General features: G+C 38.5%; 1 protein-coding gene across 1 annotated transcript in view; it reads right to left on the reverse strand.

Annotated features, from left to right (window-relative positions):
* The window catches only part of LOC107675989 (neuroligin-2-like), an 86,215-nt gene that overhangs the window by 51,888 nt on the left and 11,127 nt on the right, over positions 1–23,200 (reverse strand). The window contains exon 2 of the mRNA XM_016470504.1: positions 6,525–7,240. Coding sequence (XP_016325990.1) covers positions 6,525–7,011 — 487 coding nt within the window. The 5' untranslated portion in view covers positions 7,012–7,240. The remainder of the gene's footprint in view (positions 1–6,524; positions 7,241–23,200) is intronic.

Consider the following 23,200-nt stretch of genomic DNA (forward strand, 5'->3'; position numbering starts at 1 on the left):
CACACACACACACACACACACACACACATTTGTTGTACTGCCTTTAATTTATGTTGATTTAATTACAAATCATTGTGTTGCAGTCATCTATAATGTATCACATTAATAAAGGAAAAAAAAATCACCCTTGATTATTATGAGAAACACAATAAAATACTTACAGTAAAATGTCTAATTACACATTCTGGTAATGACAATTTGGACAGATATATGAAAATTTACTTTTTTTTCCTTTTGATTTTGGAGTGAAACGTGAACTTCTGTGAGATTTGACCAACAAACAAAAAAAACAAAACAAAAACAAACAAACTAGCAAACCACCTAGCACTTCATCCTCCACTATCAAGAGCTCAAAAAAGACCCACAAAAGTAGCAACTGCATCATGCATACAGCATTCAGCACAGACTTTGTTACACATATGCAATGTTACCTGATTTGCACAACTTGTTTAGTTCAATATGACTCAGGCGGTGCAATAACAAACAGAGTGTGCAAACAAGGGCCGCTATCAGTGGCCACAATGAATTCTTACTGAATTGCCCGCAGTTGTTTGGAGTGATCCAATAGGGAAAACAGCAACGTAAATTTTCGTATGCAGCTGAACTGTACTGTACTTAGGGGGGAAAAGTACAAAAAAAATATGGGAGAGAGAGAAGGACACAGTATAATGGGAGATTTGCCTGCAGGAGATTGTCATGATCCACAGCATTGGTTACAACCTTGTTACAGTAAGAAATGACTGTTTACACTATGTGTGTGTGTACATGATACACCCTACATGACATGATTGTGGCAAAACGGCTTTAGGCACATATGTATGTCTGCGATTGGGTTTATATGGGCGTTTGTGCTGTGATGCAGACATGTATACACTCTAAAAAAGTTGTTTCAACCCAACTTTGGGTCAAATATGGACTAACCCAACTTTTGGGTTCAACATTTAATGTAAAAATGTAACCCAACAGTTGGGTTAGTCCATATTTGACCCAATGTTGGGTTGAAACAACCCAGCATTTTTTTTAGAGTGTATCGTAGAGGTTTGCCAGCTGTTGTGCACTGTGGGGAGGTGGACGTGTCACAGCTCTTAAACCACCACACACAACACGGCTGCGGCCAAACACATCAATATAACTGATATCTGATCTGCCCTGGGCTTGGGTTCAAAACATTCCACTGACTAGACAAATACAAACACATTTTATCCTGTCACATTGTATGAATACACACACACTCACTCAGAAGCTGCATGAATGCAGTGTTCTGGATGTGTTTAGCCCTGCGTTCTGCTTTTCCGAACAGCTGCATGGTTGTGAAACTGTGTTTGTTGGTGAACAGCATGAGTTTATAGTTCATGAATCAAGCCGATCCACAGCTATCATAACATTCAAATTCAAACATTCACTTTTTTTTCAGAGGCTGCTTCAGATTTGCTCTCAGTTATGCATTAACTTTGTTTCAGATATTTCTCTTAAAATCCCTGTCCCTGTTAGGAAAAGTCAGTTCACTCGGGGCGGCCATCTTGATAACAGCCCCAGGAAGCTGTTCTCTAGTAGCTGTACAATGTAGATAGACTGAAATCTGATTTAGGCAAGATTAAGTTTCAATAACCAATAATAAAATCTGACAACAATATGATAATATAGCCTTTTTAGCTTTAAAAGCTAAAAACGACTATTTTTCAGGCTGGTCCAGCTAACATGCACGCTATTGCATTCTAGAGTAAACTGGCGATTGTCTCATGTATATAAAAGACAGGATTTCAATATTTATAACCACCATGATAAAAGCTCCATTAATTTCTATACAAGAATCCATATTCACTTTAATAATGTCACTGGGAAAAAAATAAAAATAGAAGCACATGAGACATCTGTACAGTAATGACATAAAATATGAATGAGAGTGGAATATGTACATTTTTGCTTCATGTTTTTGATATACAATAGTTTGGTTTTGGAATAGTTAGATGAGATAGTTTTAGTCAGTTTTAGCATTACAATCAATCTTTTCAATAGTCAAATTCTTGTCTATTATAATAACTGGTGCAGGGTCCAAAAATAACTTTTCCCACAGCTGTCAATGTGGGTGAATTAATAACATTTATCCATCATAAATATTAGAAATATTATCAACCATAATATTGTTTTGCATGATTTTTAAAAATAAAAATTTGTTCTTTTGACAACTGAATTATTTTAGCTTTAATTTTTGGATACTGATATGACAGTGTACATCAATTTATCAAAAATGACTGAGTGCTCATTCAAAGAGATCTAATTTGCCATTTTTCTGTCTTTCCTGGATTGTTTTTAAATTGAAACCTGATCACTAACTGTAGATACAACAGATTCCCTGTCATTATATAAGAAATGCCGTCTCTATGAAATTGCTGTGTGATTCTGACATTTACTGGGATATAATTTCAAGATATTTTGTACATACTGAATGTGTTCATTGAAAAACTCTGCGTTAGAATGGTAATGAGGGGTGTGGAGAGCATGGCCAGTGCACATATGCTTGTGTGTCACGGCCGGGTCATCAATCACCAGCATCATTGATTGAATATTGATCAGCGCGGGCCATAATTCAGCATCTCTATCACACACAGCCTTACCAGCAGACCCACAGTGGCAGAAACCTCTCCTTTCAAACAAACAACAGAGCAAATCTTATATATTTGTGCCAATTAGATGAGAATGAGAAGACAATAGGAGTGTATGCATCTTATATACACACACTCTCCTTTGCTGCCTCTCTCTTTCTTTCTCTCCATCTCTCGTTCCCCCGCAGAAGAATCCTGATCCAATTTTCACCCGATTAAGGGCTGCTAGGATAGCAGAAATAGCAGCATTTGTTTGAGGTTTGTTCTTGCATCGAAAGCTATTGACACCATAGTTCTTCTGCAGCGTCGACCAACAGGTTATTTATTTATTTACCTTCACCAACATCCCTACACCCCAAAAGCAACATTCTCCCAACCTGCAGAGCCTCTAAGCGTATCTACATTTATATAATGCTGCCAAGCTTCAACTGACTATTGAACTGTTACCATCCTTTTGTTTAGCTGCGTACCTTATTGATTGTATTAAAGGGATTTTTTTATTTGGAGCGCAGCCTTGAATGAAGAGAAGTGAGCGTTACGCTTCAATCTGCTTGATGAAACACGTCTGGGTGAAATCAAATTTCCCCTGACGTGACCAAGAAACGGCCCCACCTCTGCTTCTGAAGCGCAGTCACACCTCACCTTTTTTCAGAGTCAAATGCCACATGCCTGATTTTTGAACATTTTAACAATGTACAGATGGAAGATTTTTTAATAAAATTACTTAAAAAAACACTTATTGAAATGATGCACATGCATGCAAGATACTTTAAATTCATTCAACAAATTTGTATGAAGTCTATATATTAAGTGATCTGAGTTGAAAATGCAGAAATGGGAAGAGAGGGATAAAAATAGACTAACAAACAAAACATTTGCCTCATCTGGTGCTAAACAAAGGAACCAGAATGAGCAAATAAACAGCACTCTCAGCAGAAGCAATAAACTGTGCGAGAATTCCTCACAAAATATTTAGGAATATCAATATAATGCAGCCTGGCAAGCATTGTAATAAAAATGAAACAATATTGGCATTTCCAATGAAGCTTTAATCACATAAACTGACTGAACCAATTGTGGCTGATGTTTAATTTGTTCAATTTCAAATTCATAGAGAGAGTGATCACTTTTATGTTCTAATACAAAAGAAGATTAGAGGTGAGAAGATGCTTGTCATTTGAAATTTATGATTATCTATCTGTCTGTCTATGCAATGCATATTGCCAGCTCAGAATCAGAATAAAAATGTAAAAAAAAATCTGAATTAAAATGAATGCTGAGTTTTCTATATAATATAATAAATTGTAGTAATCACAATATTTTTAGTAGAACGCTAAATAAAAGGCAACCATTTTTGTTTATAATATCATGCATACTAATTTTTAACACTCAGCATAAATGGGTTTTAGGAAGGAGATCCTTTGCAAAAGGATCATCACATTTGTGGTTTCTTCAACAATTTCGGAAAAACCTGAGAAAGAGAGTGAACGAGCGAGAAGGAGAGATAGATGAGATAATTACAGTGCCTTCTAACCATTTGGCTGTAAACTACACTCACATCCTCACCAACATGCCCAAAAGTCCCACACTAAACACGCACCAAATGTTAAACTGAAATGGAGTGAAAGTCCAGATCCATTAAATCCCTCCCAAACCTGTGAATGATTCTCAGCGCAGTGATTGTGTAGGAATCCCCATCAATGAGTGTGTGCTGGACGATTTTTTGATAAGACTCACTAGCAACGCAGCGGTGCTTGGCACACATAAACATGGGAAGCGATGAGTGTGGAGAACGTGTACACCTCCACAACACTGTCAGATGCATTAATCACTTACTGTGGAAAACTGTTTCTCGGGGTTGCTGTGAAAAAGAGGGTTTGGGTGTTTTTTTAGTGTTGTAGACCAATCTTAACACTGCAAAAGTGGCATTGAAGTCACATCTGAAGAATTTACACACTTTCAATGAGGTAATTTTTTTTCTGCATGCACACTGCAGACCCACTGCATTGCTGTCTGTAAAAAAAAATACTGCAACTATATCAATACAATCACAGATTCCCTTGTGTGTACATGCAATTCATCTTCTTAATTATGAAAAAATATCTTCTCTTGTTATGTGGCCCAGATTTTCTTATTATATCTTATTAGGGAAAAAATCTACTTCCGTTCGCAGAAGCTGATTCTTTGAACTTGTGTGTAAATAACACATGCACTTTTAGATGTTTCCAAGTTTAATGTGTGAAAATTCTCTTAGATCCAGATTACTCACTAATTATATATCTCATTCATTCTTATTTTTAATTTTCACATGTTGATCTACAGCTGAAAAACTGGAAAGAAAGCTGGTAGGAAAGAAAACACACAAATGAGATATTTTAATGTCTTAATTTCTTCTCCTAGACAGCAACAAGATTAAATGGAGAGCAAATGGAGACTTCAAAATTCAACTATGTTACTCATACTTAAATGATGAGGATATTATGCTGAGAATTGAACAATAATAACTAAACATGTTACTTTTTTATTTCAATATGCTCTCTGTCCCAATGAAATCACAAATCGAAACGCAAACAAACATGTCGTGGTCTGATTTAGATATAGTCCACTGATAGTCCACTTTAGACATTCTACTAATTCTAAGCAACTTTGCAACTACATATCAACTATTAGTCATTAGAGTATTAGTAGACTGTTTGGTTAATATCTTCTAACACTTTATTTTGATGGTCTCTTAACACACAGTCTACTGGAAAGTAACTTTGAAACTACATATCATCTTATTCGTCTTTTAACAACTTAGTCTGTTAAGCCTAAGACTAACCCTAACCCTAACCTAACAGTATACTAATACTCTAATGAGAGTTAGCTGGCATGTAGTTGCAAAGTTACTTATAGTTAGTAGAATGTCTAAAGTGGACTATCAAAACAAAGTGTAACCTGACAACCTATTTTATTTTAAAAAGCTAGAGCAAGATTCAAACCTGTGATCACTTGGCAAAAAGTATTTCTCTGAGCCACATCATTTGAGCTGCTCGAAGACTGAAATCCTAGAACGGATGCATCATCCAACTGCAATCTACAGCACTTAGTAAATGTATATCTACAAATTAAGTAAGACTGATTTACTGACTCACTGTAATGGACAGGCACATTAACACACTCAAAGAGTACACAGAGTTGCTAAAACACAAAAGTGCTATTAGCATTAGAAGCCCTCCTGTGCATATGGTTTCATCATTGAAGAGCGTTCATCTCTCAAACAAACACGCATTGCCTGCCACACTCCCATGACTATGACAACCCATTTTGAGAGCTGGCACAGTGAGACATTACCCAGCAGTCTCTGCACAACCCATTTACAACTGCAGCGAGGCCCATTTATCAGAGACTTTAGCACATGCTCAGATTGTTGCCCATGCAGTTTCAGTAACAATCACTGACTGGAGCATGTTAAATATCTCTTGCGCTCACAGGAGTTCTTGCTCTCTTTAGATCTGGCAACTGCCGCTTTGTATGCACTAAATCCAAGTAATCTAACTTAAACCCTATATGCGATCACAAGCAAAAGATTTGCTTCTTTTATGGGAGAACAAAAAGAGAAGGATCCCAAGGTTATCCGGAGAACGGGTTATGAAGAAAGTGTCTTATTTGGAGGTGTAATGGTTGTAAATGAGTTTGAATCTTCTGTTTTACATCCCATAATCTCTTTGTACCCCAGACCACTACAGTAAGCTCTAGAAAAGGACAGAATCACTCCAGATGAATGCAGGTGATGATTAGTCCCCCAATCACCAGAACTGGGCTGAGGAGGATGAACATGCTATGTTTTTTGTGTGTGTGAAGATATGTTTAAAGTGCGAATGAACATGAATGGAACATAAATGTACCATAGATTAACCTATGTGGGCTTACGAAACTTACCGTCCTCTGTGGGAACGTAGACGTTGAGGTAAAGGCAGTCCTCGCTCTGGTTCTGTACATAAGCCGCAGCAGCATCCAGGTTGTCGGTGAACCATACGGGAAGCATGATCTCTGGCAGCGCCCCATGGATGTTCTGCGGGCACACTGGTGCAAACTGGGTAGCATTACGGATCTCCTGCCAGGAGCCTGGTGCCTCCGGGGGCTGGAAGCGCCTCTCGCCTACTGGCGGGGTGGCGTAGGGGACGCCCAAGTACTGCTCGACCGGACCCAGAATCTCATTGTTCAGTTCCTTGCGTACACCCCGAAGCTTCCCATAGCCTGTGGTGACCATAGGGTGCTTGGCGGCGGTGAGGTCTGCCCGCTGGCAGGAGGACAGCGCCAAGCGCAGTGCCAAGCCCAGCAGCCACACCAGGCAAGTGTCAGATATGCGGTGCGGGCAGGAGCGGGCGGTCTCCCGCCGTGATCGTTCCACACCCACCGATGACATGCTTCAGCTGGGGTGAGTGGCAGCCCAGCAATGGGTGACAGATATGAAACAGGCAAGGGCGAAGAGTTTCAGGGCACCCCAGCGATGCCGAAGTTAAGGGCTTTGCGGAAGCAAGGGTGTGCGTATCCTCAGTGGAGCACAGAAGAGGCCTGCTGACACTGTGCGGTGAAGAACTTCATCCTGATGTTAGTGCAACATGTGCTTCTATTGCGATTTGCTCATTAGTTCCCTACAGAGAGAGAGAGAGAGACAGAGGCAGAAAGACAGATATCATTAACTGCTGACAGTAAAACATGCATACCAACACTATCGAACACAATAAAAGGTAATTACAGTATTGCCTGAGGTTTAAAAATCATATCAACTATAAACATGTGAAACATGAATCTAATTAAATATCATTTGTTCCACTGTATATAATCTTTCTCTTAATGTTTGTTTAATATCTTGGTTGAAATATCTCCTTCTCTGTGTGTTCATTTTAAGTTCCCCCCGACGTGCCATTGCTCTAGATTCTTGGTTCCTGCCTCCCCTCCGTTCCACTTGACTTAACCGTGCTAGTTTCAATCTCGCTAGAGTAGATGGGGGCATTTGGGCGTAATAACTGTCTGCTGCTGACAGTCTATGACACAATCACCTCCCCCCACCCCCCGCTAAGCTAAAGACATACATCTACAGCTGGGAATTAACCACACGACATAATGATCTATGAGGAATGCGAGGGCAAGCATTTACAACCATTTTGGCACAAAAAGACGTTATGAACTGGCACTGGGTATACAGAGACAGACCAATTTAAAATCGTCCTATAATGAGACACTTAATTCTGGAGTCATACAGGGTAACAGGAATCAGTGATTTAAGAACGATGATGTCATACACAATTGGTCCTGGAAACAGCTTCCAGAATGACTAATCTACAGTGCACTGCATGTATCTGTGCATGAAATATGCGCACACTAGAGGCATCCAATACCAAGCATTTAGCTATTAAAGCTATTTAGCTTTTATTTTACTTCATCTTAAACTTATTTCAGATAGTTGCTTTGGCAATATTTCTGATTTTCTTTTAAGTTTATAAAGTTTAACTTTTCCATCTAATATTTATATTAAAGGGATAGTTCACCCAAAAATGAAAATTCTGTCATTAATTACTCACCCTCATGTCATTCCAAAGCCGTAAGATCTTCATTCATCTTCGGAACAGAAGTTAAGATGTTTTTTTTATGAAATCCGAGAGCTTTCAGACCCTGCATAGACAGCAAAGGAACTACTACGTTCACGGCCCAGAAACATACTAAGGACATCCATGTGACCTCAGTGGTTCATACTCGCTATGAGAATACTTTTTGTATGCAAAGAAAAGAAAAATAACAACTTTATTCAACAATTATTCTCTTCCTTATCAGCGTTCGCCACCATTCACGAGAGTACCATGATGCATATGTGTGCATTCCTCTGCTCGTAAACAAGGCACAACACATGCGTGTTCTACGTCAGCAGCACCACACACTTGCATCATGTTACTCTCATGAATGGTGGCGAACGCTGACAAGGAAGAGAAGAATTGTTGAATAAAGCAATTATTTTTGTTTTCTTTGTGCACAAAAAGTCATCTCATAGCTTCTTAAAATTACAGTTGAACCACTGATGTCACATGGACAATTTTAACGATGTCCTTACTATCTTTCTGGGCCTTGAATGTGGTAGATCCCTTACTGTCTATGCAGGGTCAGAAAGCTCTCGGATTTCATCAAAAATATTGTAATTTGTGTTCCGAACGACATGAGGGTGAGTAATTAATGACAGAATTTTCATTTTTTGGGTGAACTAACCCTTTAACAAATTAACAAATATGATTTTTAAACATTTTAGATTAAGTTAACAATAACAAAGCTGTTACAAAGAGTATCTAAAACCACAATATGATTCAAACTACATGCAGTATGTGACTGCAGTGAGATGCAGGCAAAGCATAAGATATGTTTACGCATTTAGGTTCATTCAAAAGTTAAAAGCCCACGTGGAAGCATTGCAGTATTTTTCGGATTTTACACATGTGGAAAAATATGTGGTATGGATTGATCATAAATGGTTTAAGCACAACCCAACTGGCACAATGACCGATGTTGCATTGGAATACAGACTCCCTTACCGGCTTATTAAATGTCTGTTTACATTTTAACATGAAAACCAGAGGAAAACCTGACAATTTCAAAGTGGTTTCTGAATTTTGCAAAAATCCAGAGGAAAACCTGACAATTTCAAAGTGGTTTCTGAATTTTGCAAAAATCCAGAGGAAAACCTGACAATTTCAAAGTGGTTTCTGAATTTTGCAAAAATCCAGAGGAAAACCTGACAATTTCAAAGTGGTTTCTGAATTTTGCAAAAATCTGCAGAATAAAAACAAGATAGCAGCAAGTTTTTCTAAAAGACTGTCAGATGGGGTTTAAGAACCAGAAAAAAAAAAGTTTGACTGCCAACAGACACAAGTCAAAAAAACTTTGAAAAGATGTAGGCTGACTTCTCAACAGCAGAATGCCAATGTGTGTGGGCGTTGTGAGTGTAATTTGGACACTATGAGGGCTGTAGAACTGCTTTAAAGTGACAACCGTTGTCCCAGGATCTACATCGACAAAATCGAGAATGAAGTAAACGTCTCCTCACAGGCCCTGAGCAAACTGCTCCGTTCTGCTGATCAAAGCCTTGAGACTTTATAGAGAAGTAAATGTATGCTAAAGTAAATGTGTGCACAGCCGCAAAGAACACACAGCTGAAGAGCTGAGGAAAAACATGTACGTTTGCACAGGCAAAACAGAACCCATCTTACAGAAACATCTGGGCAGCATCCTCGCAGGAGCTGGAAGATTCTACAAAGCAATCAAGAGTCAAGAGCCAAGAAAGAACCATCCAGCGTATGCTGGTCTTCAAGTACTCGGCATCTCCATGGCAACCAAAGCACAGCTAATCATCCAAAAAGCACCAAACCTGGACACAAAACACCTGGAGTGGAAAATTACCAACTGCAGGAGAACCTGACTAAGGAAAAGGTGAAGGAAGAGGAAGATGAGTCAAACACTGGACTTGACGCAACACCAGACCTCATGTGTCAAAATCCAGAGCTCAAAACCAAATGTTCCTGCACTAAAGATTAAACATTTTCAATGACAAAATAGAGTAACAGCATCTAATACCATCAGATTTAGGATCAGAGACGATTGAGACATGTTGATTTCAGCTCTACTTCACGAAAGTCGTGGATAAATGCAGACATCTGACATCAACAACCCCAAAGTCACTGAATAACACTTCAGCAAGTAAATGCATTTACAGTATGTAAGCAGTATGTACTGTTAGTAGTCACTTAACCGACTCCAAGAAATGTACAATTATTAAGATGCCGGCAAGTTGCTTTACTGTTGGTTCTTAGCAGTTGAGTGTAGCATCCAACTGTTTCATAAGGCGATTTACTGTCTCCACTCCTACTGGTAGTCATCACTCATTAATTACATTCATATAATTACATTCTGTTAATCTTTGTTGCAATATAAACATCTACTGTCACTAATATCAACTCAAAACTCTCTGAAAATCAGAGACTTCCAACCCAATTCCCCTAGAACAACCTTGGGTTTAAGAGTTATGCCGAGTTCACACTGCCTGATTTTTCACTTTTTTCACTCGACAGGTTTTGCAAAATCGCCGACAAATGCCCGAAATCGGAGGCAAATCGGTGCTCGTTCACGCGAGTGACAATCACGCAGTGTGAATTATCAAAGACGCGATCTGAGGGAATCGCCGATGCGTCGCCGACGCCTGTGAAATATTTGGCATGCTAAATATCTGGAGCTGTCGACGATTCACAATCACACTGTGTTCAATGATTTCTGACTGAAAACTACATCGGCGATGACCTACAGCCAATGAGAGACCAAGATACAGGGCAGAGGGAAGTTCGGGGAGGAGTTATAGACCAGAATATCAGTATTTTAATAGATATATGAACAATTATATAATTATACAGAAACAAGCACAAACATTTGCTTGACCAGCCACAACATCAGCATAACAGTTACTGCAAAATTACCTCCAACTCTTTGCAGAACACCCAATCCCTGTTCCCTGCATCCCCCTCCTGCATAATCTGTTTTTCTTTTTCTCCTTGTAGCTGGAAATCAGCTCACAGACAATTTGCGGGCTACATATATATTTTTTTAATAATTCCAGTCTTGCTCGAGAACTCCGGTCTGACGCACGAGGGTTCTCGCGTTATTTCCTTATCACTTCTCGCGTGTGTTTTGTTGTGAAACGTAGTTTGCGGACCAGACAGAGCTGTCGGCGATTCTTCCTATTGTGAAGTCATGCAATGTGAAACCTCCTGTCGCCGATCCATCGTGCAATGTGAACACAGCAGCGACTGACTGCTACCTCAGATAGTCACGCAGTGTGAAAACAACGGCGATCTGACGAGTTTGAAAATCATGCAGTGTGAACTCGGCATTAGTCAACCAAAAATGAAAATTCTGTCATAATTTACTCACCCAAATGCCAATCCTAACCTGTATGACCTGTATTTTTTTTCAGTGGAACACACAAAATAATGATATTTTGCACGAAAAACCAAACCAAACACCAGAAGAGATCATCTCTGAAAGGTACACGTGAGGAACTTGCAGTATTATGAAGATCTTGTTTTGCTTGTGTGTAAATGTGTTGGAACGCCAACATATCTTAACCTATCAATATTTATGAGACACAATTAAGGCCAAAGATTCACCCTCGCCTGGTGGGGCTGCAATTGAACTTCATAAATATGCAGTTTTTATTTGACCCCCCACCTTCAAATACACAGCCACACAAACACGCGTATAACCTGCTGAGGTGCTGTTACATCACCGCCAGCGTGTGGTAATAAATCAAGAGCGTATGAAGACAGCAAGAAAAAGACAGCATGCTCTCTCAGCTCCCCAGGTAAAAGGTTTCCGAGCTCATCAAGATCAGGTCCTTGTTATGATATTCGCTCAGTAACCTAGTGAAAATGTCTCCCAGTCATGTGATCAAGATCTCTGACAGGACAAAATGTGCCCTTCAGATATTAAATGGCATGTCAAATTGTGCTAACGGTCAGTTGACATGACACATCAGAAAGTGACAGCAGTGTGACATTTTGATATACTTAGATGAAAAAAAAAAAAACTTTTCTAATTCTTTTATTATTGCTGCTGGTACTTTTATCGTGCAGCTTTTATTTGGTTAATCATTTTATTTATATTTATAGCAGTTTCATATTAATCAAGACACTGAGAAGCCTTCAGTTTGTATATAGTTTGTACTGGAATTTTTAAACTTTAAAAAATTTTAACTTATTAAGCGAGATATTATAGTTTTACTGGAATTTTCAATAAAATAAAATAAATAAATAAAATAATAAATAAAATAAAATAAATAATAAAAATACAATTTCCTGTACAAACAGTGAAAAACTCCACATAGTGTCTATATTCTATAACCGTATATTATATTATGGGGCCCCTCATTTTAGGGCCTTGGGGCAACGTTTCCGGTTGTCCCATACCCTGACATTGATCCTGCCAAAGAGTGATGCTAAATATTTTTTAGATTACTGCAAATGATATTCAGAGCCACACTCTCCAAATTAGAAGCCTGCAATTGAGCCATCATTACATTAGCATCTAAATGTTTTGATGTTTAATTGATTGTCGTCTATCCTTCGAAAACACCAAAGACTACATTTAATTTCCTGTAAGGACACCAGGGAACTTCCTAATGCTGTGGGGGCCGCATGCATTTGATGATCCAGAACACACAGTTACACAAACACTGTTTCTCTGAGGGAAAGCCTTATTGATAAAACTGGATATGGTCAGTTCATAAATCACTCACAGACAATTTCTTGTGAATGTGTGTTTGTGTATGTTAAATGGCCTAGCTGAGTGCAAGAAGCCCACGCGAAGCCTTTGCTGATTAGCTGTGTGTGGGCTAGGTTAGGCCCTCAGGGGCAGCAGTAAGTCTGTGAGTAAAACAACGTACGCCCCTCTTCTGCTTCTCGTTGACGGATGCCTGCTAGTTTGAAGCAGGATTTTTTTGTGTGTTCGGAGGAAATGTAGTTCTACTGGACCTGCCAATAAAGCACTCACTGCTAAAAGGGCATGCAAAGGGACCCTAATCGAGAGGAATGTGTGTTTGTGCACTTCAATAATACATCCCTCATTCTCCGTCCACTACAGAAAGTGACTCTGACACACGCTTCTCGTTCTGCTCGGGTCCTCATGCTTGATGCGTTCAGCAGTGGGTTTGGGCTCAGATCCATTTTAGAGATTAATGCAACTCTTGAGGTGAGTTCGATAAAAACCTGCGAAGGCACGTACAGATGATTTGAATTGCAAGCAGAAATTTAGCATTTGCTCAGTCGATATGAAAGTGACCCTGAACTGGCTCAAAGGGCAAAGTCACTAATCCAAGGAAATGAGATATAGAGATTCATCCATCTCTCTCCAAAATAATATTTCTCTCATGACATCATAATGCTCTTTTAGTGCTGTTTGCCAGGTATTAAACTTCAGCATGAAACTTCTCCTTGCTAAGGCTAACATTACTTATTTTAATTTAGTTTAACTTAATGTACTAAATGTTCTAATGTACTAAAATAACTAAAACTGAAATAAAATTAATAAAACTATAAAAACATACACAAACACAAAATCTAAAAATGACAAAACACAACACAATTATTAAAACTTTAACTAAATATGAAAAACAAATATTAAAATAAAAACTGATTCAAAATACTAATATTTATTTATTTAATTAATTAAATTTTTTGAAAAAGGTGTCATTAATGTGAAATACCAAATAAAATATTTTACATATGCATGCTTTTTTTTTTTTTTTACAATTTACTTTATTAATAGCATAATGACAAGTCAAGGAGATACATCTGAATTACCAGTAGATACATCCGAATTAATTCTATGAATTATACAGATGCCTTTTTTTTTGTTTTTGCAAACTATGAATTCCAATTGAATGATTGCACTCATTTGGCCTAAAGTTTATGATGAATAATGATGTTCAAAATGTGCTTTTACAATAGTTCCATGAATGAATAAAATTTACATTAATTAATAAAATAAATACAATAAATTAGAAAATAAAATAACTAGCAACAAGTTTTCAATTTTTTTAAACCAACAAATCTAAATAGATTACTGTGTTAACAAATCTCCAATAACAAATAGACATAACTTCAACATTCAACATAAAAACATTCACCACTGGCAAATAAATTAGATCACTTTACCTCAGCCAGGCACCACTCATGGTTTCTTCATAAAATGTCAAAAACTATTTACATGATGTGCTTTCTATAATATAATCAACATTCCCATTTAAACTGCCTTTTATCTTTTCAATCCCTTTATAAACATTATCCATTCACCAGCTGTACAATCCAAACTAGGTCCGACCTCTGTCATCCAAAAACAGCCTCGGATAACAACCGCTGTCTCAAGTCTTCACAATTTAGCACTGATTCACTACATGATCCTGTAACGGCTCCAACCTTCTCCATCAGTCTAAAGTCGTTACTATCACCTCCAGGTGTGACCGCCTGCCCTGAGCCATCAGCCGCTGCTGTACATCATCTACAATCTCCTGCCGAGGATCTGGCACCGCCTAAACCAAACAATACCCTGGAGGGAACAGCACGATTCTGACAACTGCAGGGGGACAGTCAAATGCCAATTAGTGACATGGAGTGAATATGGAAAGTGCTTTTTTAGCTACATGTAGATTCCTTAATAGTGCAAGGCTCCATTAACGATTATGACATGAATCAGTCAGTCAGCACATCTCATCAAATACATTCATCATAAACTAAACAAGTGAATGGGAATTACGAAATATTTTTCAGTTCAGGGTCGCTTATTAGAACAGAACGCTTTCTGTTCTAATAAGTGACCCTGAACTGAAAAATATTTCATAATTCCCATTCACTTGTTTAGTTTATTTATTTATTTTAGGGTATAATTTTCCATGAAATGGTTTAAATAAATTATTCTTTTCATTTGAGCCAGCAGTCAAGGCTTCAGTTTACAAGAAGTTAAATAAAAGAACATAAACAAATAATAGTTCTGTTTGTCACCATTTCTTTGAAAAAAATTACAGGTAGTTTACTCATAACATGTCATCAATATCAATATTTTCAAAAAGTTCATTTTAAATGGTCCTGCAATGTGTGACTGCAAATTAAGCAGATAATCTCAGAATTATTGTGAGCATGCATAATAATTACAAAAATGAGAAACAATGAAAACATAAAAATGACTAAACCATCAACTTCCCAATTGTATTTCATGTCAACTTTGATTGTCAACAGATTTAATCAAATGTTGAATTATGCTTCTAACAAGAATTTCAATACAAAAAGAAACAAATTCATGATAACAATTTTATTGTGATATTTACAGGAATTTGGAGGAAAACTTTTATCTGTTAAATGAATTTTTCACTTTGTTTATTTAGTGTTTTCTCTTTTTGGGCCAATAAATCACATTAAAAATATGAGCGTAACTGTACAAAAGCACACAAAAAGAACTTCCTGCAGACTCAAAAATATTCCAATACTGGCGAGCACACTTTTTTGGGGTGCGGGTAGAGTGTCTCAATTGCATCTCCACCGATGATGATGTTGTGTGGCAGCAGTAGCTACAAAATGCATCATCTTCTTTCTTCCAGTTAATGATGGGTGACAACCAGTGTTAAGATGCAAATACCACCACAAACTATGTTGGATGTCAACCATTGCTGGGTTATTTACTATATTATGCAGTATTAATATGATTAACACTTAATTTCACAGTTATCATCACTACCGGTAGAGTCTATTTTGCACCCCGAATATATCAACTACCTCGGACACTGAGGTAAACGTCACAGTCATTCAAAGTGAATAATGAGAAGCCTTGGGCTAGAGTACTAAAGGACTGAGATGAAGTCTGTAATAAAGACATGAAGCTCTCATGGCCTGTACATTAGTAGCCAATAACGCAGCCTGCTCCTGTCTGGCGAAGCGGGGGTCTAAATGCCCTTACGCACAGCAATGACCATGCATGCGATCTCAAACACATATGGATTGTTCCGGAGCATTTTTTTTTAATAATGAGCCATTCCTCTCGCATGAATGTGATATCTGGCATTACCTCATCTGTGCTGGGAATCTCAGCGTGAATGGCGCTGAGCTGGGCCAGGTCCATCTGTGCACACGGTGCCCACAGCCTTGTCTAACTTTGTGTCAGCAACGAGTGCCCACAGCACCTTCTGTCCTGCTGTCACAGCAGAGAGGAGGGTTGTTTGATGGAGTAACCGCCCTCTGGACAGACGCGGGGGTGCGTTCAGCCAGACGAATGGTCAGAGCCAAGTGTGAAAAGGCACATCGGAGCAGTGGCATTTGAACAAATGGGCCACCACGAGACCCTGACGTCCCGCCACTGGCGCTGTAGACATGACTTCTGGCCAGGCTGTCAGACTCAGCCGGTCCACCAGGGTATGTCGGTGGTTAACTAAGCATAGAACACACTAGAAGACACTTGGGATTATTTGTGCAACGTTAGCTGTTGTGTCAACATGGGAAAAATAACTCGGTGTTGAGAAAAAAAAAGTCCAAACATAATCCAATACAGTTCTCAAGTAAACCGAATGCACATACAAATGACACTGCTAACAGCAATGTTGGCGAGAAGTTAACTAAAGGTTAATTCACACTGCACCGGCAGATGCCGACAAATCACCAAACGACAGTGCGTCACTTTTCACATCACGACCCGACAAACGGCAACTGAACATCACAAAAATAATCACAAACCAATGCCAACGTTGGTGCAGTCTGAATTAGCCTTAAAAGTATCTCAGCTAGCTCAGCAGTCAACAAACAAGACTGCAAAATGCAGTCATTTCAATAAGAATCCGCAGGATTGGGAATTTCACAGGAGGGTTAAAGATTTCCCCACACTGATTTCACAATTTGTTCAAGTTGGTGATGCGGATTTGAATTTGAATCTGCAATGACCAACAGAAAGCTTTTTGGTTTGAAAGTGACTTCTGTGTAGGGTGACCATACGTGCCATTTTTACGGGACACGTCCTGGCCTGGATTTCTATATTTGGCTTTGTTTCCCTGTTTTAATACTTACTGAAGGTAATGGTCGAAAAGTAGCTTGATCAATAATGTGCAGGCATTGTACATAATCGACCAATTGTGGCCCGCGTGGGATCTACAGAGAATGGTCAAAGTGATGCAAATACGCATATGGATTAGATGTGTTCATTCGACTTGAAGCAGCGCTGTGCAGAGACCGATCATTGTATGATATCAAAGTACCGCGAGAGCGATTCAAAAGCATAAGGAGCCGTCTGCTCTCTATAGCTCTCACGGTACTTAGATGTCATACAATGTTCTGCCTGCGCAGCGCAAACAGCCAAAACCTGGATATTTTAAGCAATATAGAAATCCTGGCCAGGACGTGTCCCGTAAAAATGTCACGTATGGTTGGTCACCCTACTCCTGTGTAAACTGTGCTTCATACTTCATGGACCTTCTTTTACCCAAAAAATTTTGCTAATGTCATCGCAAGTCCATGTGAACTGGAAGTTGCTACCGACTTTAGTATTGTGACATGCTTTCAAGTGAAACGGATTATTAAATGAGAAAAAAATCGAGGACCGAGGCTTGATTCTAGCACACCTCCTCCCCATCTCAGCAGACTGATGGTTGTAGGGGAGTGGTTATGGATGCTTAAGGATGTCAAACTGAGGTTATCAGAGAAGGACCGCCATTTGTGAGGGGAAGCAATTTTTCAGATTCGACTAAAGACAAACTAATTTTTTTCTGTTGATTAACTTGCAAGGATTATTTTTTTCACTACAATACTAGCAATGTGCTCTTACAGAGTAAACTGTGCGCTAACAAAGTAGCAGTTTTGATTTTGTGGAGACCAGGGGCGTCACTAGACCCTTTTTACTGGGTATGAGCCCCACTGAAATACCGCTGTACCCCAGTATATCAATGCCAGATTCATGATTGAATCATTCTTTTTAATCTAAATGGCTGAACTGGTTTGCAAAAAGGTACAAAATTGTTTGATTCATGCAGACAGTTCACTCACGCACTGAATTGTCTGTAGCAGTTTCTCGTGCCGAAATAGTGACAGAATACTTTATATGACAGAAACAAAAAGAGCGCTGGATGAGGTGGATATTTACCTACAATCCATTGTGATCACAACATGCAAATGTCTTCTATTGTTTGTCAATGACAAAGCAGCTCTTTATAGCATGTGCAGAATGACTCCATGCTGCAGGTAAAGATGATTTATATCCATTTACTTTCATTTACTCAGGAAAGGCTAGAACCAACTCTAGTTAAGCCACTTGTTGTAGCAATGTGAAGCAGCTTTACTTCCAAGTGAGCTGAAGCAATAAAGAAGCGTGCCCTCATAAATGCCCTCTCCCTTATTGGACAACATGGAAAGATAAAAAATAAAAAAAACAGCCTAAAACAGATTAAAAAGTCATTGATTTGAGTGAATTGATTATAGCAGGATACTTAGCTAAATGCTGCAATTCATCAGGTTTTCAACTCAATTATAATTTTTATTTATTCAAAACCCCTCATAGTTTATGTGCCAAAATATGGCTCTGATTAAGTTAGAAATGATAAGGTATATGTTTAAAAAGATATTGCCCCATAGTTAGCTACTGTTTATTAGCAGCTTGTAGTGTAGTGTATCTCCTTTTTCAAAGAGGCAGTTTGACTGTAGTTTAGCTCCTTTACATTATGAGTAGCATGCAGCTTGGCAAGCTAGTTTCAAAGTAGCTTCCCGGACGCTGGCTTACAATAATATCTAGTATGAGGTAATTTGACTTTTTTAATGATATTCTTTATTAATCTATTCTTAGTTAATCCACTCCAAACTGTAATACCCTGACTGAGGGAATTCTGGAATGATTTGCAGCTAAATCTATTCTTAGCTGATCTGTTCTTGACAGCGCCATTGGAGCTGGCGGTTAAGCTGTCCGTGAGAACAATCATTTTAGAACGGGAGTTCATGTTTCTGTGTTAATTTCAGGGTGACCCCATAATTACTCTGAGACACTGCACTGTCATCATCTGTGAATTCAGAGCTTTATCCCACAATTCCCTCTGTTCAGCCTGCTAAAAACTATGTGTGTGAGTATTTTTGTGCGTGCAAGACAGAGCTATGCATAGGGGTCTAGCTGAGTCCAGCTTAACTGTGATAACAATAAACTGTTTCCCTACACCCCAAATAACAAGAGAGCAAGTTTCTGGCCACAAAGAAGATAAACAAAGATGGATAAGGCTGTGTTCAAAATGGCATACTACCATACTGGTCATTCTATTTCTGCAGTATATAACTACATATACTGCACAGTCAATGTTAAATAAAATTTAGTAAATACTGTATAATCTGAGAGGGTTATTACACAATTTTTGTATATGTATATACATAAACAAGAATAGTGTAATAACCCTCTCAGATATAAATATAATTTTATATGTTTTATCTGAGAGGGTTATTACACAGTTTTGGGGTTATTACACTATTTTTGTTAATGAAAAAGGCAGCTTGACTTTAGCGTGTGTGCAGTGTGTGTGAGCAGTATATATAATAATATAAATACTCTAAATATAATATTTTGAGTATACTGTGCATTAAACAGTATGCTAGTATTCCATTCTACGCAAAGTCTGTGTGCACACTTTGGTTTTATTTCCCAAAATGCACCCCCCAGGTCACAGCATGATAAAAAACAATCAACTAAACAAACTCATGAATAATCAAATAAAAGTCATTAAAGAAGGCTTTAACGAAGCAGGAGGAGAAGCTATTGATGAATGACTGAAGGAGATTTAGGACACGACCCAGCGGGAAGACAGATAGGTGTGAAAAACAAAAAGATAAACACACACACACACACACACACACACACACACACACACCTCAACCTCTGTTTGGTCAGACAATCAATACATTACCATGAAAACCAGCATCCTTTTATTTAGAGGAAAACACACAGATAAAAATAAATCTGATTACGTTTATGTTTCTACTAATACATTTGTTAATTTCCTAATTTAATTTCACCTTTAAATTTTCCCTAATGTGCTAAAAGAGTTCAGTGAGGACGTTAATTTAATAAACTGTATGTTTTCCATTAGTCGGTCTGGTCTGTAACGCCTACCCTACAGCTGACTACCATGACTCATGGCTTATTCACAGCACTGCCTTTTAGTTTATTAAGTCCTTTTACACCAATTTGTTTCAATCCCACTTTTTTACACCACATGAGGACAAACTGTCCTGTTTCGTTGTGTGGGTTGTGTGTGAGCGTTTGTGTGTGTGTGTGTGTGTGTGTGTGTAAGTGTGTGAGAGAGAGAGAGAGAGTGTGTGTGTGTGTGGACTGATAGACTGCAACGGTTAAAGTTAAAAATCATCATATGTGTTCTACTGAAGAAATAAAGTCACCTACATCTTGGATGCCCTGGGGTAAGCAGATAAACATCAAATTTTCATTTTTGGGTGAACTATCCCTTTAAGGTCACTTTTCAGACTTTCATACTACTTTTCATAACTCATGGTTTCTGAAGTTATTTTGTAGTTATAAAAAAGTATTTTCACATTTTGTGGTGATTGACAACAGCACAACCAACTAAACAGACTGTATAACTATCCTTGCATAGCTTTGTTTTCATTTTCATATGATTAAATGGTGTCTACCTTGAATAAGGTCCATAAGGCATTAGACTTATTCTGCATTATACATTCAGGCTTCAAGTAAACCATTTATTTATTTATTTTTGGTGGATGCTGGTTGCATCAGAGTCAACTGTCTATGCACCAAAAAACACAGATTTTCCTCTTATTCTGTCTTTTGTATCGAATTCTCTCTCTGGCATCATTAAATCCAGCCCCTGTACAGTCTAAACCTGCCAAACTACATGCAGACAGTCATGCCAAATTCCCCTGCAGACCCCACACACATCCACGGCTTAAAAAGCAGCTCCAGCTCTCGCCAGCACCCCTCGCCGATCCTCCCACCTCAGCGAGTTAACCCACACATGAAAGCGAGTGAGATGGGAGAGGAGAGCCAGGCTGCCGTCTCCCGAGGCCACTCTCTTCTGTTTAGAGGCACCCACAGCATTATGAGGGAGGGATTAAACTTTCAGCACTAGCCAAGCTAACTGGCCCTAACTGAGGAGCTCAGAGGGTGGAAGAAGACAGAGCTTTGGCTAAAAAGACCAATTCCCCAGGCACATGCATGCATCTGTGTGTGCTTCCGTTTGAATGAGTACAGTGCTTATATTCAGGTTTAAAAATGGAAGAGTATGGTGCAGTTAAAGAGGTGTATGTGTACCAATATGTACCATGGTGTTTTTGTATGATGTTCCTAAAGCTAAGCTGGTAGAACATAGTGCTGTCAGGCCAAAGGTGCTGGGTTTGATTCCCAGGTACACAGATTATTATAAAATGTGAAAGTTGTGGATAGAAGCATATGCCAAATCATAAAAATGCAACACTAATTTTAATAAAATGTTATTTATTTTTTGGACACTATAATGACTTGATGTACCTTACATAAGGGTTTTTTGGGAATTATTTTAGAGTGTAAAAAATTCACAACATTTGATTAATATTTTTTTTTTCTGAAATCAGGAGATTAATTATATTTGTTATTCAATGAATAGCCCTAGTGTGAATAGAAAAATAAACAGTTTTGTGAAAAAAGTGTTAATCTAAGATGTTATTAAAATAAGTAATAAAATAAAATAAGTGCCGTAGGTCGAGTGCCGTAGGTAATCACAGCGTGCTGATATACAGCCATATCTCACGTCTACTTGTGTGATATTGCGTTTATACTACAGTATACACGAGTGTGTAAATACATAAGAAACAACAACGGAGTGTCTTTAAAAACCCTCTTTTGTGCAGAACTACTTCCTTCCACCACGGATTCAAATCTCAGTTTGACACTTTCCCCTTGTCCAAATACCCGCACTTGCGGTCTTTGTACTGGACCACTTTACTACTTACATGACATATAACACTCCGGAGCGGTATTCGAGAAGTGTGGATTTAGTGTGCATTAAGAGCACTGCGCTTCTGCGTTTTTAAGACCTGGGACAGTCTTGCTGTCGCGCGCACACGCTCTCAAGTGGCCAAGACCGCAAGTGTGGGTATTTGGACAAGGGGAAAATCAGCTGAGACAAGCCTCTGTTATTAATTAAAAAACATCACTTTAGAACTAGTAAGGAAGGAACGTTGAGTTGCTTCATTGAAAACTTATTGTATTACTATATTAAAAGCTCAGTGTATTAGAGCATTATGAGAGAGAGATGGACTGAGCGAGTGTGATTACCTGCATCTGATACAGCATTCATTCTTCAGCTCAATCTCATATTCACAATAAAACATTAGTTTGAATGTCCGCTGAGGAAAGTGTTATCTTTGTCGTATTATCCTTTCATCTGTTAAGGGTGATTTCCGATGACAGCGCTGCTCAGAGCATTTGTTGGCTGCATCTTACAAGGTGTTGTTGACAGTAAAAAAGAACTTCCTTGTTTACAACCCTGTTTCAGTCTGTTTCAATATAAATGTCTGTACAGCTGACTCTGTCTCTTGTCGACATCTAATGGCGGAACAATGTAACTAAAATCAGCATCACGCATAAACACACTGCTTCCCAATACTAAACACTACTATTATTTATATAAAATAGTATTTATTGAATAATAATATTCAATAAACAACAGCCATCATAAAAGTTGCTGGGCAATTCAGTCAAAAGAACAAAGGCAGCGCTCTGATTTACATCATTGAAGTTACATAAAATATAACATGATGAGATTTTGCCCTCAGCCAAAACTATTTGTCCTGGAACTAATAATAGATTAATGAGACAAAAGACTGCCCTTTACATTTACCCTAAACTAATTATATCTCATGTTTAACCACTATAGAGACATCAGAGCCAGTGGAAAATTCCAGAAGATCTGGCCGAGGTGAGGCTGCTCTCGACGGGTTCATGAGCGCTGACTGGCCACTGACGCCCTGGAGCTCACATCTCCGAAAATGTCAAAGCAAAAAAAAAAA

The sequence above is a fragment of the Sinocyclocheilus anshuiensis genome, unplaced genomic scaffold (genome assembly GCF_001515605.1).
Source record: "Sinocyclocheilus anshuiensis isolate Anshui unplaced genomic scaffold, SAMN03320099.WGS_v1.1 scaffold2012, whole genome shotgun sequence".
In the NCBI taxonomy this organism is placed as follows: domain Eukaryota; kingdom Metazoa; phylum Chordata; class Actinopteri; order Cypriniformes; family Cyprinidae; genus Sinocyclocheilus; species Sinocyclocheilus anshuiensis.